Source organism: Sebastes fasciatus, chromosome 1 (assembly GCF_043250625.1).
Source record: "Sebastes fasciatus isolate fSebFas1 chromosome 1, fSebFas1.pri, whole genome shotgun sequence".
In the NCBI taxonomy this organism is placed as follows: domain Eukaryota; kingdom Metazoa; phylum Chordata; class Actinopteri; order Perciformes; family Sebastidae; genus Sebastes; species Sebastes fasciatus.
This window is the reverse complement of record NC_133795.1, coordinates 33940502-33962895: the sequence shown is the minus strand read 5'-3', so window position 1 is coordinate 33962895 and position 22394 is coordinate 33940502. Positions and strand designations below refer to the sequence as shown.

The window sequence follows — 22394 nt, the reverse complement described above, 5'->3', positions numbered from 1 at the left end:
GTCATTTTTTTTTTTAACCTTTAAATTTGGTCTTGAGTTGCTTGCCCTCCCTGAACAATAGTGAAAAAGCTATCGCTGTTTAACTACTACTAGTTACTGGCCAGAAAGCAGAGAAATGTTAGATCTGGATGACACATCAATGTACTTCTACTATGTACAGAATAAACATCCAATGCAGCTTTTAAATTCCACTCAACAAAAAGAGATCTCAAACAGCTTTTTATTACATTTTTCAATCAATAACAGTACAATTTAGTACAGTATCTATCTTGCATCCAGCTCACCGTGTAACACCAACAGACTGAAATGAAATACAAAAAGTGAAAAGGTACATAAGGGGTGCAGAGCTCTATAATATTAATGGAAAGAGAAAAGGGAATCCATCTCTGTTGAATTGCATTTTCACTTGTGGCCACACACGAATACATCACATTTATTGTACATCATCGCAGAAAAAAGAAAAGTGAAAATATGTCACAACTTTAACAAAAGTGCTTCTGTATACAGTGAAATGTTGTCATTCAGATGCTCTGATTTTCAATTTAAGACCAAGGAAAAAAAAGTACAAAAGTTTTTAGTATGGACAGTATGTGAGGACGTTTTTGTTCCATTGAGTGTGAAGATTTGAAGGAGAGAAAAAAAGGACTCGTCAAGGATAGAATTCTCACAATGATTGTTATAATTATTACAAAAAATTGGCATCAATAGAACTGGTAAGCATAAATTTACACTAGGTATGCAGTCAATATTAAGTCTTTCTCCATTCTTGCTCAACTCTGGTGCATAGCGTTACCAGTATTAGTATGTGATGTATGCAGAATTTGAGCCAAAAAGAAATTGGCTTTTATTAAGTTCAATCAATAGGTTACTCTCCTTTTTCAGAAAAAAAAAAAAAAAATCTAGGTTTTTTTTTTGCACCATTGAAAGCAAGTCTACAGCATGCACATCTAAATTAACTCGTGGCAGACAAAATTAAATGTCTTAACTTAAAACATCAGACCATTATTTTCAGACATTGATTTGTACATTTCATTCACAGAGTTGCAACTGCAGTCCCAAGCAAAGGAAGTGTCTATTTAGTCAGGTGAGGTGTTTCACTCAAAGTGGATACTAAACATAATCCCCCATCCATATAATAAAATCCAGCCATGCCCCAAATTATCTCAGCACCTACCTTGCTACCCCCACCCCTTTCCCACCCAAAGTCAAAAGGCATGTACAAGAATTAAGGGGGTTAACTGGATAAGTTACTCGTAATAACTCCTTTTGTACTGGAATGAGCATTCATAACTTATAGCATGTGCTTGGTTAGTTAACATAGTATTAGTTGAGAGGCGAAGCTTCTTCATGTGCAAAAGGCTGTGATGAAACAAAAACAGCTAGTATATAAATACATCATGGACATTTTGAAAGCTGCTCGTGTAATATGATCCAAGCTTTTACTTGCATTACTTGCTGCGTGTTTTCTCTCATCTGTTTTTATATGATTTAACTGGATTAGAAAGACAAGCTGTAATTCAAACATATCTAAAACCACTAAAAGAAATATGACAAAAAAAAAGAAAGCCATCAAGAATAACAAACCATCAGAATAGAATTCTTTAAAAAAAAGAAAAAAGAAAAAAAAAGTTAAATAATTTGTACAATTACACTCCAACATTTGCTTTCAAGACGCACACATTTGCATGGGATGATAGTGTTGTTTTTCTCTTTCAAGGTAACATAAAATGGTCCAAGAAGGAATGCACAAGTTTCTGATTTGATACCACAGGAGATCCTTTCTTAACTAGGTGATAAACAATTGTGCTCTTCTTTGTGTAGGAAAGGCATTGGTTTCCCTTCGTTTTTGTGGTGTCCAAGTCAGTTTAAACAGTGTTGAAGAAGATGCTGTGAACATTCTGAAGTTGTAATGGTCTTCCAGTCAACTTTGGAGTTAAAAGAACATCTGGGAAACAAAGACAAATGAAATTTAGAGTTTAACTTATCTAATTTGATCAACAGTTTAGCCAATTTAACCTTCTGTAATTGTAAGACCAAATGGGCAATAACACAGACTGACATGAGAATGTAAGAGGCTGCTTGTGTTCATTATAGGTACATCGGATACCAGCTGCAGAGCGAGCTTACAGTTTTATTGCCTGTTGGGGAGCCTGCCAAATCTAAGACATAATCTTTTCCAAGAATTTGGTGTAATGAAAATGTGCGATAACACAAAATCGTTTTAATGCCACTTATTTCTTTAACACAGCCGATCATCATCCAGAGGTTGTAGCGGAATCAGTTTTAACGCTAGACTGAAGATACATGGCATCATATGAAACTAGAAAAACCTAAGGAATACATTGGTACCAATTGTGTCACTCTAGCTTGTCGCTAAGGAGGCTAAATAACGCCCCAAATGTGTGCTAAATTTTGGCAAGGAAAAACTGGCATGTCCATTTTTAAAGGGGTCCCTTGACCTCTGACCTCAAGATATGTGAATGTAAATGGGTTCTATGGGTACCCACGAGTCTCCCCTTTACAGACATTCCCACTTTATGATAATCACATGCAGTTTGGGGCAAGTCATAGTCAAGTCAGCACACTGACACACTGACAGCTGTTGTTGCCTGTTGGGCTGCAGTTTGCCATGTTATGATTGGAGCATATTTTGTATGCTAAATGCAGTACCTGTGAGGGTTTCTGGACAATATTTTTCATTGTTTTGTGTTTTAACTGATTTCCAATAATAAATATATACACACATTTGCGTAAAGCAAGCATATTTGTCCACTCCCATGTTGATAAGAGTATTAAATATTAAATACTTGACAAATCTCCCTTTAAGGTACATTTTGAACAGGTCAAAAATGTGTGATTAGTTTGCGATTAATTGCAGTTAATTATGGACCATCATGCGATTAAATATTTTAATTGATTGACAACCCTAGTAAATATATTAAAATCTTAAGTCATTGTTAAAACCATAACCATACACTTTTTATAGTGAAATATTTCTTTCTGCATTTCTAAGGGCAGAAACGTCTCAACAGCAATGAAACTTCACTTTTAAAAAAAGTTCTGTTATCTTAGTTAAGTTTGATATAATATCTATAAACAGATATCTGCATATGGATGCAGAATATGTAGGTAACGGGACAAGATTTTGGTATTGGAAGGGTTATAGATATACTTTTAAAAATGTACATTCTTTGCTTGTTGTCTCTGCATGTGCATAATGGACCCTGTCTGTTATGTCAAAAAGTAAATATAAAGAGTGTCAACATGTTACGGCGTCATTAAACTTTTGATCATTCCAGTATAGATGTCCTATATAGTTCCAGTTCCCATGACAGACGGCAAACGATCCCATCTAGGTCTTTCCAATCACATGAAGATAATACGAGTAGAGAAGTGGCCAAATCAGTCTCTTGTCTTTATGAAAAGGTTTCATAGCATTTAGGCTAATTAGGAGATGATGCTGTGATGTTTCACCATTAATTGCCTCTTAAATACAGGAGTGACTAATTAAATGCACACCACGGGCATACCGTTAGCTTGAATATTTACATTACGGCAGAAAGCAGGAGTAGTAGTCGTTTTGAAGGATGACATACTGTTTTTATATGTTATTAGCATCAACACAACAGATGCACACTCTGTCAGCACGGTGTCAGCACGGTTCTGTGACATACTGACTTCAGACCAGCGTTCACAACCGGAGCCCTTCTGCACGGCACGCTGTTAGCTCGTCTGTGAATATTAGCTGCTAGCGCTATATGATGTTAATGTTTCTCCAGCTGTAGCTTCAGCCGTGCTGCTTTGCTCTCCGGGTCATGTGTCAGCGTGGCTGCAGTAGGACAACAGAACGCCAGCAGATCTGGGACCAGCTGACCACCTGCCTCTTAACGGATCATGTTGGAATAAAATAATACATTTAAGTAGCGCGATGAATGTATCCAAAATGTAATGGAGTAAAAGTCATCATTTTTCTCTAAAAATCTACTCAAGTAAGAGTAAAAATTAAGCTGCATTAAAACTACTCTGAGGAGTACAACATACTCAAAAAAATTAGCTTGAGTACATGTAACTCGTTACTACTACCTAGATGCAGTCAAGTCAAAAGGTAACGCCATGATCCATTCAAGGTAACGTGTTTCAAATATGCAGCCCAGCAGAAGATTAAGAAACAAAGATATTTCATTGAACCCACAACGCTCTTAAACCTGTAAGGGGACAAAAGTAGGACAAGAGCACATCAGCTTCCACCACAGCCAAGGAAAGGATGAGGCTTCAACAAACAGATACAGGTTTAGGACTAGTACTTTACTAGGAGTAGAATAGACTTAGGTACAAATGTAAGAAAATGTGAAACAATAGTAACAACAATAATAAAAGAACCTTCAGGCTTCAATTCCAGATCTTCAGAAAACTGTCCCAGGATCCCGTTGCAACTGCCATGCCATCATCAGTAACTCCCAGGCAGCTAACGCGGTTGTCATGTCCAGCCAACACACCTAGACAAATACAACAATTGTAATTTAGTCTACAAGACAGCAAGCAAGTATGTTTTATTATTGACCCAAGAACATTTTTGTAACATGTTCCTTCATGTTACAAAACTTGGGGCTGCTATTTGCTTCAACTACTTACCAGCACGGTCAGCTTTTAGTGTGTCCCACACGTTACAGTTGAAGTCATCATATCCCGCCAGAAGAAGACGGCCACTCTTTGAGAATGCAACGGAGGTGATGCCACATATGATATTGTCGTGAGAGTAGATCATTAATTCCTGATCAGCACGCAGATCAAACAGCCTGCAGGTGGCATCATCGGAGCCCGTGGCAAAGGCATTGCCATTAGGAAAGAACTGATAATTACAAAAGAGAAAATCATTAATGCACAATAGAGGAATACACAAAAACAAAAAGTAAACCTATATAAATGATTGTTTTTCAAAAATAATCCCATGCAGTACAGATGGTTTTTTAATAACTTACACAGATGGCATTGATGTCAGACTCATGGCCGGTGAATGTCTGTCTGCACATGCCCTCTCGAACATCCCAGAGTTTAGCAGAGGCATCACAAGCACCAGAGACGAATAACCGGGAGTCAGGGGCCAATGACAGGCTCATGACATCACCTGTGTGTCCAGCAAATGTGGTTGTCTGCTGGCCAGTCTCGATGTCCCAAAGTGCACTATGGAATAAAATGAAATACACGATTAAGATACAGGTTTGCTATTTTTCCCAACGTCCTAGCTTTTACACAAAAATGTTGACTTGATAACAACAACGCCGTAAAGCAATCCTTTTACTTACCAAGTGGTATCCCCAGAGCTTGTAACAATCTGGTTGTCATCAAGGAAGCGACAACAGGACAGGTATCCTGATATGCAAAGAATCAACAGAGGAGTTATTAATATGGAATTTCATGTCAGCTATATAACTAACAGTAGAAAAATAACCAGCAGAGTAGATGACATACCTGTATGTCCAGCGAGCTCACGGCTCACACGTACATTTCCCTCGCGTGTTTTCAGGTTGTAAATGGAGCAGATGTTGTCTAAGCCACCACAGGCCACATAATTTCCTGAAGGTGCATATGCGCAAGTCATGACCCAGGAAGATCGAAGTGGGATGGCATGAACCTACAACAAATGTGACACACACAAATACATTAATTTACATAAAAGTCCATTTTATAGTCCGTAAGTTTACAGTGGCTGGTTTTACTACTCTGCTAACTAAAAAAAGTCATTTTTTGGAGAGCAACATTTTCTGAAAAGTTTTCATCAGTAAATATTAGGGCTGTCAAACCTAACGCAATAATTGTTTTAACGCCACTAATTCTTTTAGCGCAATACATTTTTCGGAGGTTGTAGCAGGCTCAGTTTTAAAGCTAGAGAGAAGATACATGGCATCATATTAAACTAGAAAACACAATGAATCCATTGGTAACAACCATATCATACTAGTTTATTGCAAAGGAGGCTAAATAACGCTCCAAATTTGCGCTACAGTTTGGCGAGGAAAAACGGTCATTGCCATTTTCAAAGGGATCCCTTTGACCTCAATACATACATTTGCATAAAGGAGCAAAATCAGAGTAACATCCAGGCCGGGTCACCAGGTGAAGCTCCCCCGACCCACGTAACAAGAGCGTGTGGAATGAGCACAGAATGTACCTTTTTAGACATTAGACAGCATCCTGTATAATCACGCCCGTATTATTTCCATTTTTGATGGAAACATGATAGCATATATCAATCAATAAACTGCTCCTTAGTGCCATGCACAGGCAGCATAATGCAGCAGCTTAATTTGACAAAGGCCGAAACAAGCAGTGTTTCTATTTGTGAGCCCCTATACGCATTAAGGTATCCCATATACAATTCTGACCTCAATCTGGTCTGCAATCTTCTCAGTGGGTTTATAGACATTGGAAGAATGACCCTTTAATCTTTTAATGCCCAGTTGGATTTATTGCTCGCTGTATCAAACTCAGTGTTGTTTCAGTGTCACCACAAAAGCTTCTTCAATATACTAGAACTCCACATAGCATACTTGTCTATTTTAAATTTTCTCTCTGTGGTGGGGAGGGCCAAATTCCCTATTAGGTACACAAACTGCACACCACTTACACCCATCCCACTTACTGCACACCAGTCCCAATTTATTCCAAATGAATGCAGCCGAGATAGTTTCCCTCCCTCTACTTCTAGTATAACCTTATGAGTTAAGCTTAACAAAGACACAGTCATTGATGTGAAGCACTAGAAACCAGGCCCATAATCATTCATCTGTATCTGCTTTTCCTGCAAATGCCTCAAGTTTGAAAAATGCAGCAGCTATTACTTTATTTGCATGTAGATGGCAGCACTGACACGCCTACATCTGCAAGTCTAAACTGCTGCCATTATTACTTTGCTGTCCAGTTACTGTAGATGACACAGATTGCCGTGTGCAGATTCAACCGTTACTTTATTAATCCCTTCCAAACACATGACTTACCTTATTTGTGGTATAGCTGTCCCAAATAATGAGTTTGCCATCTTGAGAGGCACTGACCAGGAGCCTTCAAAAAATTAGAACAGCGATGTTAACACCACCGCAACAACAATTGGAGTCGTCGCACAAAATCTATTTTTAATCTAGAATCACAAGCCAAACACTGAGGAAAAGGGACTGCACGAAAAAAGATGCCTGCCACACTGCTGAAAAAACATAATGAAATAATACGATATTAACTGCATCAGTGTAACAACACTTACATTCGTCTAACTTTTGCACTCTGCTCAACATTTGACAATGCATGAATCGATCGCAACCACAAACAAAATCTCCATTTACACCATTAGTCATAAACTCTGGTAGTTATTCTACCTGGAATCTGTTCCCCAATGCATGGCATAGATTTTAGCCAAATGACCCCGCAGCGTTCGTCTTGTACGCATCTGGATTCGGCCAACGGGGTCAATATTAGCTGTGATCTGCAAAACATTAAGTACTCCGGTTAATTTCAGACTAAATTCTTTTCAACCTAAGACAAAGATCATGGTTTTAAACGTTACCTGTGATAGTGTGGCATCTGCACATGCTTTCCTGGCATCCTGGATAGAAGAAAAACGCAAATATTTAGATGCAGGATTTCTCACATCCAACTTTGTTGTATACGCTTAACTCTGACTTAACTTGTAAATGGCATGTTTAATAATAATTGATGGTATGGCATATAAAAAAGTGTTTAAAAAAAGAACCTGTTACTTACTCTGATCTGATTTTTGAGCTGCTCTGCCTCTTGGCGTAACTGGTCCAGTTCACTCATTTTATCCTGCTTTTTTAATTACCTTTCTCCAGCTACCGGGGCACTTGTTGATCTAAAAAAGAGGAAGCGAAAAGAGAGAAGGACTTTAATCATTTGCTTAAATCTTCATCATATTTATTTTGAAGATCATTCTTGGGGCTTTTTTTATTAGATGGTACAGCCGAAGATAGACAGGAAAGGGGGAGAGAGGAGGGACGACATGCAGCGAAGGGCCGCGGGTCAGATTTGAACCCAGGCCGCTGCTAAGGACTCAGCCGTAGTGCACAGGGCGTCCGCTCTACCAGGTGAGCACCCAGGGCACCCCAAATCTTCCACATTTTAGATTCAAGGTCATATTTTCAACTGTGAGAAAGTGGGCCTAACAAAACCAAATCTCTTAACAGTAGAGGAGGATTTTCAGCCAGCTCACTGTCACTTTAACTGACTTTTCAATCGACTAAATGGTTTACCTGCTAGTACCTAACCTTTGTAACGTACAGGTAACGGTTCAACCTTACTTTCCCACCTCAATGTCGCCAACATAATCCTGATAAACAATTTAGATTGCCAGACAAATCCTGTTAAGGCATGACTTTCCAATGATCCGAAAAGCAGTCGTTATCCTGTTGACCTCAATCCTTGGGATATAATTTTAACTAAGTGATCAATAAGCCACTTATATGAATACAGACAGGGCCTCAAGGCCGTCTCAAAGTTCATCTAACACAATAAATTATGAAGATTAACGGCATGTTCCAAATATAGTGACGATATCTTGAACTACATCAAGTCTCACTTATCAAAGTAATACATTATTTCAAGTCCATTCATTGACCGTTAAGGAAGCCAGAACAATGACAGCAAATCCTCCAGCTGTAATGACTTGTCCTGTACAAGACACTGACTAGATTTACAAGGACTGTGATATCACAATAGAAACGTACTAAGACCATTACTGGATGAAACAATGCTCCATGGAAACCCTGTTTTCAGATAACCTTAACCACAATAAAAAACTAAATTTTGAGTAAGAATAAGAAATGTATCCAGTATTCTTGTTTTAGTTGCATTACTGATGAGAATTTTACGTCTGTCAATTTCTGCAGCATACTTTGACACATATGGAAATCCATCTGTTTGATGACACATTCAGGTTTTTGTAAATGAAGCACAATGCAACAACATGACCGCAAACAGTTGTTAACAGATTACTGAACATACTGTCTTATTTTGAATAAGGTCAGTAATTTGGAATATTAATTTGTGAAATAGTCACCGATTGCCTATCAACTCCAGTTTTCTTGGAAAATGCATAACCTTCAGCTCAGATCCATCAATTATTCAAATGTGTCAAACATAAGTACATTAGGAAAACAAATGTAACTATACTCTGAATGTGAGTGAGTTTGTGTATGTTTAAAATGGTCAGACTCGTCATTTCTGACTACACCCAGAAAACTGGTTAAAAGAAATTGAGTATGCATATACAATTTTGACCAAATGCAACATCAGTTAGGATGTTTTACATATTAAGTAAGAACACTGTTGAGTTAATTTATAAAATGACTTCCAAAAGGCCACTTTCTGGAGATAGTTACATCTCATTGTGAGATTACAACCCAGAAACCACATTCTTTAAGTTTTACTCATCACTTAAAACTTGTAAAATCTACAGTCTGTGCAAGCTGTCTTCTATGAGAGACGTATTACCCCTTGTATCTAAAAAAACAAACAACATAACAGATGTTTGCATAATGCATGAAGCAGCTCAAAGTGCAATATTACAATGTTGAGAAATGATCATTAGCACAATTGATAAACTATATTCTAATTCAGATTTATCGCAGTTTGCAAACAGCAATGCCCCTTTTAGTTGGACCAACCGTGCCTTTCCCGCTACCTTACCTGGTGTAATTCAGTCAGCAGGCCTACTGTATGTCACTGGAGGTTTCAGGACAAGACAGAAAATCTTCTCTACCTGACTATGTTATCCTTTAGGTCCTCTGATTGGTTGACCTTTTTCCCACAGGTTATCCTCTTACACTCATTAATCTATAAATAAACATGTCATGGAATGCAATTACTACGCAGCATCATCAAGTGACAGCAGAATGCCATTCTCGCCTTGAAAACCACTGAAAATCTTGTTGAAATTTAAAAACAATTTTCTCAACTTTTTAAACTCAAATTGATATTTTTTTTCTCTGAGAAAATTAAAGTTGAATCAGCTGTGCCGATTTGCATTTTCAGATAAAGTTTACTAATTCCCACTGTAGTGTATGTTACACATCTTGTGTTTGCTGTCTCTATAAGTACTGTATTAACATGTATTAAGCAAAGAACAGGCAAAGAACAGACAACGGCTTTCAAATACAGTTCTGATTAATCAAATTAAAGGATTTTTAGGTAAGCCTGACAAGTCTCTGTCACTACTAACTGGTGAACTCCTTGAATGGTTATTAATTTTATTTATTAACTTTGGTGATATATTAAATTCACACTTTGTTCTCGATCAAATAATTACAAGACGCAATTAATTGTCATGCTTGAATGTTTGTATACCAAACCTTGAAACTACTATGATAAATCCAAAAGTGGGACGGCCTGGAGTGATGTTATCGGCCCGAGTTTTAAATACTCCACATTCGGAAATATTATTTCCCATTGACCTCTGTGGATGCTTACAGTTAAGGAGTTCCTCTCCCTCATCACTTCTCCTTTCCAAGCGCCTGATCAGGGTCAGCTGACTGCATGATAAACAATGAGCAGTGGCAAAGCAGCCTGGAGTTGTAGCTCACTAAGTTAGCTGTTCTCAGGTCCCTTAAGGGCAGTATGTGCCTGCTAAAAGGTGTCTCCTACATTTCCAGTTAAAATATTAAAAACATGTATCTCTCCGCAGTAGTTCACATCTGTTCTCAAAGAACAAGTCTGCTTATCTGTACTTTAACGATGATAATGCAATGTTTCACAGGTCTAAAGCTGGATCATAGAAAAAGCCATAACCAGCAATATCACTGAGCAACTACATAATCCTAAAAGCTAAAATCCTCCGTCAATGAGTCTCTAATCCTATCCATGTCGTCTAACATAAGCAGCTGGCAAAGCCAGCCCGAGCATTAGAAATATGTTTTCCCAATCATAAAAGGATGAGTTTAATCTTAATTCTTTGACACACAACATACTTAGAGAAAGTGGCTGGATTTTCACACTGCCAGTGAAATCACAAACCTAGTACAGTCCAACTCTTTTCCAGTTTTCCAGTGTGACCAACTACTGTACAATTAGTACCACTCTTAATTGAATAAACTAGTTGCATTTTCAAGGACGCCATGTGTATATTAAATTAATTTGAAAATGATATACACAATTGGCACACTTAAAGAGTAATGTAAAGAGAATTTATCAAACTACTGTGTGACAGAAAAGATACAAGAGTACAAAACAATCAAACATACCTAACATGCATATTTTCAAAATGATGTTTGTGCACAGGTTTACCAAACACTATGTGCTGTACTGATAGTTGACTTAGTCACTGTGTGCAGTACTGTGATTTGCCTACAACAGTAGACTAGTTTGCATTGTATTTGAATGGCTGCTGGATAGCTGTTTTCAGTCAGTTTGTTACTCTAGTACGTTTACAGGGTTGGGCTGCTGAGGCTCTACATAGATATCAGGATAGTTGCAATTCAGCAACATATAACGTGGCAAAATTAACCTTGATTAGACTATTAGTATGTGACTACGTCTGATCGGATGTGTACATTGAATGAACGCTGCACTGTGTATTGATAATATGACTTGCACTGATGGAAATCTGAGAAGATGCAGCTAAACGCCATCTTGCAGACTGCTGTCCGCTAGTTAGCTAGCTGCTAGCAGGCTTTACAGTGTAGGCCTGCAGGCAGGGCACAGCTAGTACTGTAGAAAGCACTGTAACGCTACTGGCACTGTAATTAGGAACTATTTCACTTGTGATTTATAACAATGTCCGGCAGACAAGCAAAAGCTGAATTTCATGAGAGACAAATCAAAGCTCGTAATGCAAAAAACATCTGCTTCAGTGTAGACTCAGCTGCTCTTCTTCCGCAATTACACCGAGAGCTATGATAGTTAGCTGCTAAGCTCCAGCACTAGTCTAGTGGGTAAAGCCTGGAAACACGGTGGTTGCTTTGGCCTACAGAAAATCCACTTACTCACATACTAACAAGCTCGTTAAAGCCGGCAGTGCACAGTTGATTTGATTACAGTATATTCATTTAGTTTCTCTTTAATCCTGAAGTGGAGCTGAGAGCCTGTAAAAACACTGCAAGGTCGGTCGGGCGGCGATGGCCTGTAAGACTTCACTAAAGCAACAAATGCGGATGATTTGTCATAAAAGTAGATGACCATCTATATCACCCATCGGGTGCATAGCACACTAAATAACGTTAGCTATAACTGGTTATACATGAACTAAGGTTACTAAGCTGAGTTAAAGGCGTTACACCGTGTCGTTGCAGGAAGGCAGCAATAACTTATTACTGTGGCTTGTAAAAAAAGGAAAGAAAAAAGGGTGTTAACGCCTCTATAACTCACCTTAATAACACACACATATAGATAGAGATATATAATGTGTGCAATTTCCCCGTTAGTCAGGGCTGCAGGCTGCTCTGCTATTACCAATAAACCAATATTTGTTGTTAATTTGTTTACGGGACGTTTATTGTTCCAGCCCAACCCCAGTGAGTGTGTCATCATTAACCCACAGCTACAGCTTTATTAATGATCAGTAAGAAAAGCTCACTATGAAGCTAAAGGTGCCATCATTATGTCACTACAGTTCTCCTATATAACCCTTCTGGTCATTCACTAACCAGGTAGTTGTTAAATACAGTATGTTTAGGCCATGAAGCAGCTCCGCAGGGCCATCACTGACATCAAGCAGTACTCCAACACCAGCCAGCAGCTCTATCTAACACTAGTTAACAGAACTCTAGTGACTCAATGCATATTAGGTAGTTAATGTGGAGATAAGTTTAAATGGTTTATCCAACACAATGCTGACTTGTAGCTTAGCAACTCCTGATCAAACTTAGCTAACCGCAGCTAGCTATAAGTGGCTAAGTGGAAGCTAGCTGTTGCTATCGTTACCCCACCCCCGGACGGTTATAGTTCAAACCGCCACAATTCAACGGTTAATAACGGTTTTAACGGTTACATTGCTGTGAAAAGCAGCATAGTCGTCGCTTTTTAATTCACCTTACCTGATTCAATGTGTGTTTGGGCATTGACTGGAAAGCAAGACGGCGTATACCTCTCGGATCCACGCATCAACGGAGACACCACAGACGCTAGCTCACTAACTAGCTAGCTAAGCCGAGCTAACGGTAGTTCACCGAGGAGGAGGAGCAGCCTTCCCGGTAGAGAGCAGCAGGCTGGACGGCTAGAGGGAGCTCGACTACCTCAGTCAACCAACCGGAGAGGTGGTGGTGGAGAGGAGGAGGAGGAGGGGAGCAATATCACACCCACTAGAGACACTGCCCAGGCAAGACAATAAAAGGCTAATCTTTAAAGTACCTCATTCAACAGGACAGCCTACTGTCTCCCTGTTAGCCAAGCTTAACATCTGCCCTGCTTCTCTCCGTAGTAGGAACACTCTCGTCCGGCCATGGAGCGACGAGCTGTGTGGAGATGGGCGCGGTAACCCTGCAGTCAGCGCTGGGAAACCCCACTGCAGCAGCGATGGGCACAGACAAACTGGGTTTCATATCTACAGCTGGATGTTAACAATCACTTTGAACAATGTTTTCTTTTTTTGGTGTACTGCATTTCACTAGAGAACATGGTGTTCGTCTGTTTTTTCCCCAGTTAAAAGCTGAAAAGGCTGAGTCAGTTTTGGTCAGGCCACAAGTTGGCTCCTGAAGTAGGAAGTTGTATAATGATTTCAGCAGGGCTCTCTTTATAGCTATAGCTAATAATAGCACTGTCAACAGCAATAATCTGGCCATGGTTAATTAGGAGTGTGTTCTCCTGTTAATGTGTAGTGATGGTTTATACTGTGTTTCACAGGTACATTATAGCGAGGGCTTGGAGTCTATAAGTGCCTTATAGCTTGCCATTTAATGAACATACTATTTGATCTTTTTGTTTTATCACACTGAGCATCACTATAAAAAACAATATTGCTACAGTTTAAGTTGAAACATGTTTATTAAACATTTTCAAAATAGCAAAAGACGGAGCTACACCTTTTTGGTAGGCTACAAACATTTCCCCCAATAGATTAAAGGGACTGTATGTAAGTTTATACACATACAAATGTTTTTTAATCGTTTTTAAAGGGACTGTTTGTAACTTCTTACATGTATAAATCACCCGGGTCGGTGTCCAATGTGCGCTCCCGTGTGGCAACGCTGTTCGGAGAAGACTCCAACACACGGAAGCACCAAAACCTCAAAGTTATATCTAGTGAAGCCCGTCTTGCGAAACAGTGTTGGCCGCGGTCGTAGTACGCGGGGGAGACTGTAGCTTTGGTCTCCAGGGCCGGAGTTTCTGCTGCACTCTGCTCCTCTGCTCCTCTGCCTGCCTTCACTCAGCTCGCTCCACCTCACATGCATGCGCACACAATACACACTGCAGAAGACTTCGTAGCTCCGAGAATATCTAGTGAATGTACAGTGGACGTTTGTGCAGAAATAACTGCTGCAGCTCCTCCAGACCAACAGAGGTTTCCCGTGTCTTAAGTGTCGGGGCTCTGCAGCGAGTTACTTTATCATCTCAGACCCGGTGCCAGTGTCTTCCTCCGGCTGCGGTCGGGAGGCTGAAGCAGGAAAAGCCAACACTAGGATCAGCATTGATTCATGGAGAGACCTTCGTCTGGTCAGCTAACATTACTGCCAAGCAGCTGAAATATAGAGTGATATTGTGGTTTTAGCTGATGTGTGTCACCTCACTGTTTTGAGCGATGCTTGTTCATGTCTATGTAGAGTGAGCACAAGCGCAAGCCCGACGCTGACTTTCGTTGACTTAACGGCCACAGGTGTCGCAGTTAACAAGCATTTCTGATTAGCTAACGTTCTCTTAGAAATAAAATCCGCTAACGCCAACAATCGACCAGCCTCCACCACAAGTCAGACTCCAACATAAACTTCATGGAAGCACAAAACAACCAAAGTTATATCTAGTGAAGCCTGTCTTGCAAAACAGGAATGTGACTTACGTCGGCGGGGGGGTGGGGGAGGACGACAACGACTAAGATCAACATTGGCCGGGCCTTTGGTTCATGGAGGTACCTTCGTTTGGTAAGTTAATATTACTGCCAAGCATGTGAAATATATAGCGATATTGCGGTTTCAGCTGGCTAATGTTGCTAATGGTAATCAAAATGATGCCTGTCAATCAGACGCTCACATCTACGTAATGTGAGCACGAGCGCGAGCAACAGGACACGGACTGTCATTGACTTAACGGCCTCAGGTGTCACTGTCAACAAGCAATTTCTGATTCTTACATCTAGCCCCTTTTAAAGGTATAATATGCAAGAATGAACTAAAAAAAAAAATATATATAGACTGATAAAAAATAATCCCTCTCAATCATCACTTGTGCCCCACTAAAAGTGTGTGGCGGTGTCTGTTTCTGTAGAGACCCTGCAGCCCTCTGCCTGTATTTTCTCTTTTCTTATTATTTTGCTTTAGTCGGGATGCTTCTGGGCGTCTGCAAACAGCCTTTAGGTCCCACGTAGGGATGTAAACCCCCGCCAATAACAGCACGCAGGGTGTGTGCAGCCCGTTCATGTGGTCAAATATCGCAGCTTTGTCACGCCCCTCAGCTTCTGATACCAATTGGTACAAGTCCCCCTTTAAGTGGCCGTATTTAACAATCAGAAAATAATGTTTTATTTCTCTGATTAGCTGCTTTGTTCTCAGTAACGCCGCTCCCTCTCTTCAGTCACTCTATAGATTGCTCGACCATTGCTTCTCTCTTTCTCCCTCTCGGCTTGTTGAGCCAATGAGGAGTGGCCAAATTTGAATGCAGTGTGTTTACAAACAACAACCGACAACGGTTGCATATTATACCTTTAATGCCGAATATGGGCATATGTAAGTAAATGTATTAAAAACAGGTTGATGTACATGCAGTTTTACTAATTAGTTTACGTGTTTATAGAGTTTAACAGTTTTTAAACGAAAAATCAGTATCAGTTGATTTGATACGTTCCTTGTAGCCTAGAATTTTAAAGACCTTGGTGAAAGTTGCTGAGCATTACTTGAAGATGAAGATATTCATTCTTAACTTTTTCAGTGTGATTGAAGTGTAATTAATACATTTTAAAGGTGCTCAATAGGGAATTCAGAGCATTTCTATTGCCTCCACACGGCTCTCAACATGGTGACGGCTGAGCTGGTGGCTAGCAGCTAACGGGGCTAGCAGCTAACGGTGCTAACAGCGTTAATAGTGCAAACAAGGGCAACAGTGCATTTTACATTTTTTATAGTACTTTTTTTCCCCCACAAGATTGATCCAAGCTTTAAAATGAACCATTTTCTGTTATGGCTCTGTCTTACATGACTTCCTTTGAGGTTCAGACTACAGCCCAACACTGAAAATGTTCATCATGAGTGTACAAAAATAGAATATAGGATAGAACAATACACATTTCAACTGTATTTTTTTTATTGATTAACTTGCTGACTATCAGATAATGTAAATGTTAAGTCCCAATACCTTGATAATGTCTGTTACAGTTTAATTTTGGTTTACTGCATCTTATTTTACGCATGCAGCATACAGAGATTCATAGCCCTTGCTCCTGACTAACAAATGTGAAATGCTTAATGTTCCCATTGCAATGTTGGAAATAACTTCTTGTAGATAAGTGCCTCCTTATTTGGTTGTCTGCTTCCATGAGAGTCACTGGGGGCTGCACAAAACACCTGCTATGGCTAACAGCAAGCTAATTGCAGTTCCCATAAGTGGACCATGTGATGTTGAGGTCAGAAAATGCATCTGATAGTTTTCGCATTTTGTCGTGTTGTCTGTCTATTGTTCTGTCGTGGTTACTTTGAGAACATTATATTTTAACTAATTACAAGTTGACCAAACCAGTTATCACCCGATGTTATATTCCAGTATAGCTTTTCTGTTTACCATTTGTCAGTTGAGATCAGTAACCAAATATTCCTCATGGGTGATTAGCAAGTCCACCCTTTAAGTGCCATAAAAGGCCACGAAGCATGTTCGCCTAAACTCTGGGGAAAGAGCATTAGAAGTGTACTAATGACGAGGCTAAGACATCCTCTCATTCTACAGTAACTGTTGCCACAGTGTTTGTCCTCAGCTGTGTTTGGACGACCAGAAAAAAATGGTGAGAACTTCACAAACAAAATTGTTTATTCCACTGTACTGTATGTTATTAACATTGTTAAATTCAACATGGAGTATTTCTAGAAGCTTTGCTGTGCTGATCTATTTCTCCTCTTGATAAAACTGCTCATATCCAATACTGCTAAACAACTCCCTTATTTTCTTCCACGCAGGCCAGCAAGTTAACACAAGAGCAGATCACAGAGTACAAAGGAGTTTTCGAGATGTTCGATGAAGAGGGAAATGGAGATGTGAAGACACAGGAGCTGGAGAGGCTGATGAGTTTAATGGGGATCAATCCTACAAAGAGAGAGCTCATCCAGATGGCCAAAGATGTGGACAAAGATGGTGAATATAAACCTGCAATGACTGTAAACCCTTTATTATGGAAATCATTCTGTATTATAACTAAGCTTTTTGACCTTTATGGGCCTCTGACTAAGTTTAAAATAATATAGATTAGGTAGTTAGGATATTATACACTCCTGTGACAGCACATCACTTCAACTTCCACTTTTTGGGGTATACATATATAATGTAATCCAGTACAACAGCCCTGCCATAAATCATACTGTATCTTTTTAAAGCATATAATGTTAATCATTTTGGTTGCACTGTGTCTGAAAGCTGCTGATCCAATTGTTGATTTCCATACGCCTTTAAATACTTTAAGCAATGCATTACATGTATTCTGGGCTGCATCTGGAGGTGAGGATGGAAGTAGAAGCTTTATCTGTCTAAAGTTCAGCCCAAACCAAGCAGGTAATTAAAATGTTAAATTAGACTCTGTAATGATAGCCTGGCCATTAACATTAGCTAAAGTGTAGGAAGGTAGATAAAATGGATGTTTGCCACTTGTTCTGATAAGGTTAACCCTCTGAGACCGACTTTACTCTCTTTCCGAGGCTGTAGCAGGTTCAATTTTATAGCTAGAGTGAAGGTACTGGTATCATATGAAACTAGAAAACCTATCCACTGGAATCCAGGAATCCGTTGGTACCAACCATGACATTCTAGCTTGTTGGGAAGGAGGCTAAATAACGCTTCAAAGTTGTGCTAAATTTTGGCGAGGAAAAACTGGCGTGGCCCTTTTCAAAAGGGTCCCTTGACCTCTGACCTCAAGATTTGTGAATAAAAATGGGTTTTATGGGTACCCACGAGTCTCCCCTTTACAGACATGCCCACTTTATGATAATCACATGCAGTTTGGGGCAAAAAACATGCAGTTTTTGTAATGTAGTATTTTCGCCTATACTCAAATTGTGTATTTGAATATTTCTGCATACTGGGGTCCCTAAACAATCTTGGAATTACATAAATTAGGTATCACTGTAAAGCTGAGACTCTTGCGGATCCAAAGAGCCCAATTGTATTCATGTCTGATTATCTTAGTCCCCATAGTAGCCATTTCATTGTATTGACAATATTTTTTGAAACTTGACATCACTGTATAAAATGACCTGTGGTGACCTCTAGGATAATCACAGCCTCATGAAACTTTACAACCACAAACTACAGACCTAGAGCATTCAAAAGATGGATGGTTTTCCTAGCTAGATTGACAATAGGGGGGTTTCTGAGCAGTTTCCAGAACAGAAGTGCTCCCCATCTAATCGCCGAAAAATGAAATTCTTGCAGAAATCTCCAAATGTCAAAAGTTTTTTATACAAAATCACAGCATGGCTTTTTGAATGGTGTTCCTCAAGGTCTTTGGTGTCTTATTGTGGTATTCTGGAGGGATTATTGATATTTATTTATCAATTCTCGAGTGGTAAAAAATTGTTAAATTTAGCACCAAATCTGTGTGACAATTAGTATCAACCCAAAACATTACTGCAAGAATTTATGAGACATAATAGAGCATGGGAATAACCATCAAAAACTTATATCATCATGTTCTACGCTCATATACACTTTCACAATTTATTTTAATTGATTAATCTATTTATTGATTAATTGTTATTTTTTATTCATTACTAGAACAACTTGACACACAGGGCTGAGCTGCATCTCAAATTAATCTTCAGGTTTCCAGCTTTCAGATGATGTACACCACTTCTATGTGACATCTACTGTTGACTATTTATCTACCACTGAACATCCACGGTCCCCCACCCCTACACCTTTAACACAGAGGGCCGAATGTTAAGGGGTTAAAGTGTTGAATTAGACTTTGTAATGATAGTCTGGCCATTAACATTAGCTAAAGTGTAAGGAGGTAGATAAAAACTGATATTTGCCACTTGTTCTGATGCGGTTAATCTTAAGACGTATTTGTAAATACGTTTTGAAGGCGATCGAATCTGGATTTTAATTGCAAATCTAGATAGAATTTGGATTTATGCAACTTTTTAAAAGAGTAACAACTTCCAAAGTGCATTATAAAAAAACATAACATTATCTAATACTGCAGTATTCTGTTTTTACTGCAGGTTACCACATTAATCACTAGGTGTCAGTGTTTCACTATGTGTGAGTTAAAGCTAACATCCTGCAATAGGACAGTTGGAAAAGGTTTGTTTAATTAAGATGTTATTTATTCGTTTCCAATTAAGATTCACACATTTTCCCTACAATTTACAGCCACAATCCAAACAATTAGTTCCCTAATAATAATAACAAATAGTTTCCTGCCATCACTTTGAAATGTAGTCACACAGAAAAGTCAGAAAATAAAATAAAAATCTCCAGTCACTGTCAAGTTTACTTGAATAGGGGCTTCATTATGTGCCCAGCAAAGCATTGAAATACTGCACCATTTACTGCCTTCTGCTAATTGAAGGAGGACATCTTTTGAGGTGACTATTTCTAGTATAACTTTTATGTCAAATGAAGTTCCCTGTACATTAGGGCTAACCTTAACTAACACATTTTTAATTTGACATTTCCGTTCCAGTTTCCTTCTTTATGCCTCCCATCTCTCTCTGAACTGAAAAGAAAAAAGAACAAATATAATGCTTCCATTTTCATTAATTCTATTTTGGCATTTCGATGTCAAAGATGTATTGCAGAAATATTTTGCTTTACAATAAATTGTGATTAATGATGACTCAATTCTAGCTGTTAAACAGATTTTTAAATGTCAGCCTCATACATATTAATGCTTTTTAAAAAAAAATCCAAATACAATAATCTATCTAAAATGTTTTGGTTCTTATAAAAATGTAAGAAAACGAAAGATGTTTTGCTAAAATATCCATCTTTTTTCAGGATAATTCATCTATTATTACCTCTGGTGTTTTTCAGAAATACATTTTGTTGGGATGCAGATAATTGTGGTTAGATAATGCAAAGGCTGTGATGTTGTGATTACGTACTTAAATCACATTATCTCTAACGTATTGCTTTTCTCTTCTATCCACCAAGCTATCAAACAAAAGTTGCTGTGCTGCACACTGATAATGATGTTTCGTTTAAACTGATTATTTTTGTGACACTTTAGGTAGAGGGATATTTAACTGTGACAGCTTCCTGGGGCTGATGGCGCTGTACAACGAAAGAACCAAGAACCAGAACGCTGAACTCAGAGCTGCTTTTAAAGTGTTTGACAAAGAGGCCAAAGGGTATATTGACTGGAACACACTCAAGTAAGAATAACATAAGTGATAGAAAAGCAAAACATAAACATTTCCCCTTCACTGAATAGGTACATTCTTTATTAACACTTAACATGATCTATTGTGTACTGGATTACACTGCACTATTAACTAGTGACACGTAATTATTTATTTTGAGCTCAAATTAGAATCCAGATAAAACAAATGAAATTAAAAAAGAAATGATGCCCACCAGTTTGTGTTAGCATTATCTTATTGTCATCATGTTCCTTCAGTGTTTCCTTCATGTATTCATCTCCAGATATGTACTGATGAACGCAGGGGAACCACTTAATGAGATTGAGGCAGAGCAGATGATGAAGGAGGCGGATAAAGATGGAGATGGAACCATCAATTATGAAGGTTTGGATGTATATTTTACCTACAGGATATAACCACTCTAAAGAAACTTGTATTTTCTTGAAAATATAAATTTAATGTTAGATAGTTATAATTGTGTTACTGTTTTGTTTCGTATACATTTTGTAATTTTATGTTTAATTTCTTTCTGTCAGATTCAGTCAGAATTGTTCCAGTCTTAAAGTAATTACTATTCAACAAGATAAATCCATTATGTTTTTACAAATGTATGTATGTATGTGTACATTTAAATTAGAACACTGCAGCCTTCATCAATTTTTTAATTTTTTTTTATAAAGATTTCTTTTTATTAGTGAAAGGCTTATTTTACAATTCAATTTCAAGGTGTATCAACATTTCTTTTTAGTTTTTAAAACAAATATTCAAACCAGATAAATAAAATAAAATCACATAAGAAATTAATAATTATAGGGAAAAAATTTGGTAATGATATATTATTGATAATGAACCTAACCTTGTATCGAATATACTTTACATAATAATAATAATAATAATAATAATGAGTAAATGAAAATATAAAAATATAAGATACATTCAAAGTAATGATTGAAATAATAAAGAAAAATGAATAGAAAAAAACATAAAACCATGTAAACAAATATATACATATTGAATACATTTTATATAAATAATAAACACATATCTAGTGCACATACATGTTTATAAATCTGAATGCGTTAGTAATGATCATGGTTTGAAGAAATAATAATAGAAAACAAAACTGCATATCCCCCCCCCCCCCCCCCCATTTCTTGTGATAGTTTGTGGTAACAGAACTCGTATCCAAAAATGTGTAAACTTTCATGAAAAGTTACACTGTTGTTTGCTAATGTTTCAGATTGACTCCAGAACTCTTTAACCTGTCAACTACTGTTGTGTATTAAGAAATTAAATTACAAAATGACATGATATCATAGTGTAATTTCTGTGACAAGGATTGCATTTATGTAAAAAAAAAAAAAAAAATGTATTAAAAAATGTCTGAATACACTTGTATATTAAAAAATGTGTCCTAAGATTGAAATAAATGTTCAGACGAGGTAATAAGTCAATAATACAAATATTTACTTCTGATTTTTTTCAGAATTTGTGGCCATGATGACCGGAGACTCGTTCAAAATGAGCTGAAGACTGTGTGCATATTCTGCCGCTGTTGTGTTACAAGTACACACAATTATAAAAGAAATATTATACTACAACAAACAAGTATATTGTGTTCAACATATTTCTAGTCGTAGGCTATAAATGTCATGTGTGCAATCACATGAATAACTGTGCAAA

The 22394-nt window shown here is 38.1% G+C and overlaps 2 protein-coding genes across 4 annotated transcripts; one reads left to right on the top strand and one right to left on the bottom strand.

Annotated features, from left to right (window-relative positions):
- Nucleotides 1–206: 206 nt before the first annotated feature.
- Nucleotides 207–13491, bottom strand: gnb1b (guanine nucleotide binding protein (G protein), beta polypeptide 1b). 3 transcript variants are annotated; one of them, XM_074644841.1, is made up of 11 exons: nt 13348–13491; nt 7753–7861; nt 7556–7594; nt 7368–7474; nt 6996–7059; nt 5470–5632; nt 5304–5370; nt 4980–5181; nt 4633–4849; nt 4381–4496; nt 207–1945 (listed from the first exon to the last, which is right to left on the bottom strand). In XM_074644841.1, the coding sequence occupies exons 2-10, from the start codon at nt 7807–7809 to the stop codon at nt 4390–4392; spliced, it is 1023 nt and encodes a 340-aa protein (XP_074500942.1). In that variant the 5' UTR covers nt 7810–7861; nt 13348–13491; the 3' UTR covers nt 207–1945; nt 4381–4389. The 3 variants fall into 3 exon arrangements, with proteins under 3 accessions (XP_074500942.1, XP_074500934.1, XP_074500951.1); XM_074644833.1 differs by having other exon boundaries at nt 13035–13452; XM_074644850.1 differs by lacking the exons at nt 207–1945; nt 13348–13491 and adding exons at nt 2036–3883; nt 13035–13257.
- Nucleotides 13492–13654: 163 nt separating this feature from the next.
- LOC141773170 (calglandulin-like) lies at nt 13655–22299 on the top strand. Its single transcript, XM_074644925.1, has 5 exons — nt 13655–17137; nt 17310–17484; nt 20579–20723; nt 20995–21095; nt 22198–22299. Exons 1-5 carry the CDS (start codon nt 17135–17137, stop codon nt 22239–22241), a joined length of 468 nt encoding a protein of 155 aa, XP_074501026.1. The 5' UTR covers nt 13655–17134; the 3' UTR covers nt 22242–22299.
- Nucleotides 22300–22394: the final 95 nt, after the last annotated feature.

Excerpts from the sequence above, each read along its gene's own strand:
- gnb1b (XM_074644841.1), bottom strand. The coding sequence starts at position 7,809 with ATGAGTGAACTGGACCAGTTACGCCAAGAGGCAGAGCAGCTCAAAAAT. Across the intron at positions 7,475-7,555 it reads CAGATGCCACACTATCACAG|ATCACAGCTAATATTGACCC; the intron begins GTAACGTTTAAA and ends AATGTTTTGCAG. Across the intron at positions 5,371-5,469 it reads TGAGCTCGCTGGACATACAG|GATACCTGTCCTGTTGTCGC; the intron begins GTATGTCATCTA and ends TTTGCATATCAG.
- LOC141773170 (XM_074644925.1), top strand. Across the intron at positions 17,485-20,578 it reads CAAAGATGTGGACAAAGATG|GTAGAGGGATATTTAACTGT; the intron begins GTGAATATAAAC and ends GTGACACTTTAG. Across the intron at positions 21,096-22,197 it reads TGGAACCATCAATTATGAAG|AATTTGTGGCCATGATGACC; the intron begins GTTTGGATGTAT and ends GATTTTTTTCAG.